The sequence below is a fragment of the Leptinotarsa decemlineata genome, unplaced genomic scaffold, assembly GCF_025532065.1.
Source record: "Leptinotarsa decemlineata unplaced genomic scaffold, Ldec_3_MD MMD2_tig00000090_RagTag_RagTag, whole genome shotgun sequence".
Classification (NCBI taxonomy): domain Eukaryota; kingdom Metazoa; phylum Arthropoda; class Insecta; order Coleoptera; family Chrysomelidae; genus Leptinotarsa; species Leptinotarsa decemlineata.
In genome coordinates, this window is record NW_027412541.1 from 3719066 (window position 1) to 3723682 (window position 4617).

Here is a 4617-nt window from a genome sequence, read left to right on the forward strand (position 1 = left end):
ATCGGACCTTGCATTCTGCTACTGAAACCAAAGATCTAGGTGTGATCCTAGACTCCACACTTAGCTATAAATCACACATTTCCACTGTAATTAAAAAATCTATGAAAATGCTTGGCTTTATAAAGAGAACCACTCGTGATTTCATCAACATCACTGCTATTAAATCTCTTTATTTTTCCCTGGTTAGATCTCATCTCAATTATTGCTCCACAGTTTGGTCTCCTCACTACGTTACACAAAAAAAGAAACTCGAGGCCGTACAGCATAATTTCCTGCGATATATTGCCTTCAAGAAACATGTATACTATGACTATACTGCATTGGAATGCATTTTGAACATACCTTCTCTTGAGACTCGCAGAAAACATGGAGATGTAATACTACTATTCAAAATTATCAAAGGACTGAATATCAGTCCCGAGCTTTTCTCCAAAATATCTTTACATGTCCCCAGTCGTTAAACTAGACAGGTGCAAACGTTTTACGTTTCTTTTCACAGATTCAATTATTCATATAACGGCTTTATTCCCAGAACTCTTAGATTGGCTAACTCTTTAAACAACCTTAAAATCTTTAATATATCAGTATCCCGCTTTAAAAACCATATTCTTCACTTAACCATCTAATACTCTCTGCTTATGTTGTTGTATTTGTCTAGTGTTACTTGCCTGTAAGAATTATATTAGTTCATTTTGTTATACATTTTAATTTTTTCTTAATAATTTATTTGCTATCTTACTTCGGAATTATATTATTGTTATAACTTACTTTTAATCCACTGTATTGTATCAAGTACTACATAGCACTGTACTACTTATATCCGAATTGGGCTTGCCCGTGTATATATAAATAAATAAATCTTCAATATAAAAACGTTCATATTTCATTATCCTCTTTTGCATGAATTTTTAGAAATCTACACTGGTGAGAAAAAAATATTAGAATAAAAAAAAAAACAGCTAATTTTGATGAAATTGTGTACCTCTACACAATATGTGTGTAGTCAACTACATTTGGTAAAAACACATTTAACAAAAATAAGTATTTATTTTAAATAACTAGAACACATTCTAAATTTATACAGTCTACAGAATATTGAAGTAATAAAAAAAAATTAAAATCACATAATCATTTATTAGCACTCTATATAGAGGAAAATATTTATTCTGAATCACTTCACCAAAAAAACTCATTCACCCTTCCCAAATTCCTTTTTACCCCCGATGTTCAGTCATTCTCAGTCTCTGCGTTTCTTGCGCGAGTCCTGTTCCTAAAAAAATCCAGAATATATATCATCAGATCCCTACAGGTTCACAAAATACTATATGAATATATAAAGAACAGTACCTTACACTAGAAAAACGATGTGTTTTATAGTGTGCACTGCAAGTTATCACTGAATGAAAAATAGTTATCAACAAACTAAAGATATTATTTTTTGTCTTTCCCAGAATCAAGTATAAAAAACCACAACTAGAGATTCAAATGAATCAATCCTTGCTTCAAAATGGATTTTGATTATTCTTATATATTCTCACAGACTATGAAAAAGCATAATTTTTTTCTTTCTGTTTTATCAAATTATTTTTTTGATATCGTTTGCATAACCCACTACAGCAAGTTTTTGACTACTTTAAAAATATTTTCCAAACAATCCATAAGTAACTAATTCATACCTTGTTTTCGATGGGATAAACAAATAAAATGGTTTAATTATCAGAAAATGACAAATTTGTTAATATTAATGTTAACTTGATATGTGCGATTGATGACTTGTTTACTTTATGGTAATTCATGATCACTTAAATGAAATTAATAAAAAAAACCTTTTGTCTAAATAACACTGTAAATTTTATTTATACGACCGGTTTCGGGTTTGACTCCATTATCAAGTATAAATCTGAAATATCGATTTTATTAGAATTTTCAGGGATGCTGCAAGGACAGGTATTTGAGAGACAGGATGCCAACTTAAAATACCACTCTAAGAATCCTGGGCGTTGTTACACTCATAAATTCAAAAGAGGAGACCTACATAAATCAAGTTGCTCGTTTAGGGGTATATGTTTCTGGTTTTTAATTGATTTGTTAATTTCCATGGCCTCCAACGCAGTCTTATTTCAAAATTTTTACTGGTTTGGCTTGTATATACTGCAGTGAACATGTCTGTTTGGACAAAAAATCTGCAATGAACGAACATCTTCAAGAATCAAACCACAAGATAAATGAAGGTAACCTCAAAATCCTACATATATGTAAAAAAGGGAGAAAAATGAATATGTTGGAGGCCATGGAAATTAATAAATCAATTAAAAACCAGAAACATATACCCCTAAACGGGCAACTTGATTTATGTAAATCTCCTATCTTGAATTTATGAGTTTAACAAAGCCTAGGATTTTTAGAGTGGTATTTTAAGTTGGCATTCTGTCTCTCAAATACCTGTCCTTGTAGCATACCTGAAAATTCTAATAAAATCGATATTTCAAAATTCAGATTTATATTAGATAATTGGGTCAAAACCGAAACCGGTCGTATAAATAAAATTTACCAGTGGTATTTAGACAAAAGTTTTTTTTTTTATTAATTTCATTTAAATGTTAATTTGACATCTTGCCCATTTCTAGTGAAATAATGAAGAAAAAGCTCCATGCAAATTCTGCCTTAAAAATAATTTCAATTAGATAATTAACCCACGAAACATTATGAGTCAATTGTCTGGATTATATATACTTCCTATTTGTTTATAGTCATCGAGTCAAAGTTTGATTTTAAAAACTTTGCCCATATTTCTTTATATCTATGGAATTTTCGGGAAACGGCTAAAAAGGAAAAAAGGAACTTTGGATAAAAAAAGGTTGAAAATATACCTATCTTGAATTACCTTCTGGGTCAAAATGATCAACAGTCTTCTGAAAATTCCAATGAAATCCACAAACAGATCTAAAGAATGTGCTACGAAGTCTCTACTTCCTGCTCTACGTTTCTCAATAATCATTTGTGTGTCAAACAAGACGAATCCACACATGGCCAGAAGTCCCAGATATAACTGTGTCTGGTAAATCCAAACAGCACCAAAAAATAGGTTTGCAAATGAAAGGACCATCAAAGCTGTCAGCATGGACATCAGAGTACCGCCGAGGTACAACCATTTTCCTCTTTCCGATAACATTGCACATATAGAAAAACAGACGAATACTGCAGATGTTGCAAAGAAAGCTGTAACAATTATTGTGGGATTCACAAGTATGACGTGTTCTAGAAGTGGCCCCATGCCGACACCAGTGAGTCCGCTGAATCCTAAGAGATATCCTACTCTTTTGGTCATTGCTTTGCCATTATCATCAGGTGTACTCATCAAAAGGTAGAAACAAACCAAAGCTCCTATTGCGGATATGAATCCAGCTTGCAGTATGTTAGTGAAAAGGTGAACTGATGCTCCAACAGCAGCAGCCATTGTAGACATTGCCAAACACGCATATACATTTTTAAGGTGAGCTCTTACAGGTTGTTCTCTGTAAAATGAAAAATAATATTTAAATTTACTCATGGGAGATTTTTATTTCTTACAGTTTTGCATCAAAAGAATTTAGAAATGTCTGCACAGATGCAGCTGCCATTATGAACTATTTATTTTGATATTCAACTTTTTCACGTTTGGAGACACTTCAATGATATTTCTTCTTTTTCGAATAAAAATTAGCGTTACACTTTTCGTAAAATCGTAACTATCGCCTTCACTTTATTACTGACACTAAAATATACGTGGCATGAAATATGCGTATTAACAAAGGTATTAAGTTAGCTTTGGACCAAGGATAATGAAACACGTCATCCTTTTCAAACGGTGTACAAAAATACTTCTAGATCTTTCTACTGTCGTATCTTTCCCTGATTGGTTGACCATTTGACAAACTTCAAACTTCTTATATAGCTGCATTCGAGTTGACGTTTGGAACGCACTGGGTGTGACCAAAATGATTTTTCTACAACTGTCATTAAAAGTGACATTTTTAATGGTTGTCAAGAGCAAAGAGTAGACAAAAGTATTAAAAGATGTTTACAAAGTAGCGTGTTAAAATACTTTTATCACTAGTGTTAAAATTATTTTTAACACGATTTTTTTCGACCAAATAGCAGTAAACAAAACATAATTATTCAATTTTCAAGGAAGTTTTATTATAAACAATTAAATTATGTTACAAATTATTATGTACATTAAACACCAGCAAGCACTTTAAATGTGATTTTAAATAAAATGCGTGAGCTGTAAACAATACACTCGCATCATAAATAGCTATTTGTTTGAAGGTGGTTGACAATGTTTCGTGGTGTATTTCATCTGTTCGGACTTCCATTGTCTAATACATATAATATAAATTGATTTGATAACCCTAAAAAAAAATCAAAAAGATCAACCAAAAATAACAATTTTATTAAACAAAAAACTGAAATTACAAAGAAATAACATACAACAACAACCAAACGAATAAAAATTGAAATATTAATAACAGTCGAAAAAATTAAAAATAGTATTAACAAAAAATGAAAAAATAAAAATTGAAAGATTTCAAACCAAGTTTTGTCACAACGTTTCGATTGTTAGTATCCACAGTT

At 31.1% G+C, this 4617-nt stretch overlaps 1 protein-coding gene across 2 annotated transcripts; it reads right to left on the reverse strand.

Moving 5' to 3' along the window:
- Positions 1 to 1027: 1027 nt before the first annotated feature.
- Positions 1028 to 3860, reverse strand: BI-1 (Bax Inhibitor-1). 2 transcript variants are annotated; one of them, XM_074172374.1, is made up of 3 exons: positions 3571 to 3860; positions 2871 to 3515; positions 1028 to 1270 (listed from the first exon to the last, which is right to left on the reverse strand). In XM_074172374.1, exons 1-3 carry the CDS (start codon positions 3618 to 3620, stop codon positions 1228 to 1230), a joined length of 738 nt encoding a protein of 245 aa, XP_074028475.1. In that variant the 5' UTR covers positions 3621 to 3860; the 3' UTR covers positions 1028 to 1227. The 2 variants fall into 2 exon arrangements, with proteins under 2 accessions (XP_074028475.1, XP_023023598.1); XM_023167830.2 differs by having other exon boundaries at positions 2885 to 3515; positions 3571 to 3854.
- Between the last annotated feature and the right edge of the window lie 757 nt (positions 3861 to 4617).

What these genes read in the sequence shown, in the direction of transcription:
- BI-1 (XM_074172374.1), bottom strand. Translation starts at nt 3,620, where the DNA reads ATGGCAGCTGCATCTGTGCAGACATTTCTAAATTCTTTTGATGCAAAA. An exon ending in AATTCTTTTGATGCAAAACT is followed by an intron (nt 3,516 to 3,570) that starts GTAAGAAATAAA and finishes TTCATTTTACAG; the next exon opens with AGAACAACCTGTAAGAGCTC. An exon ending in CAGAAGGTAATTCAAGATAG is followed by an intron (nt 1,271 to 2,870) that starts GTATATTTTCAA and finishes GGATTTTTTTAG; the next exon opens with GAACAGGACTCGCGCAAGAA.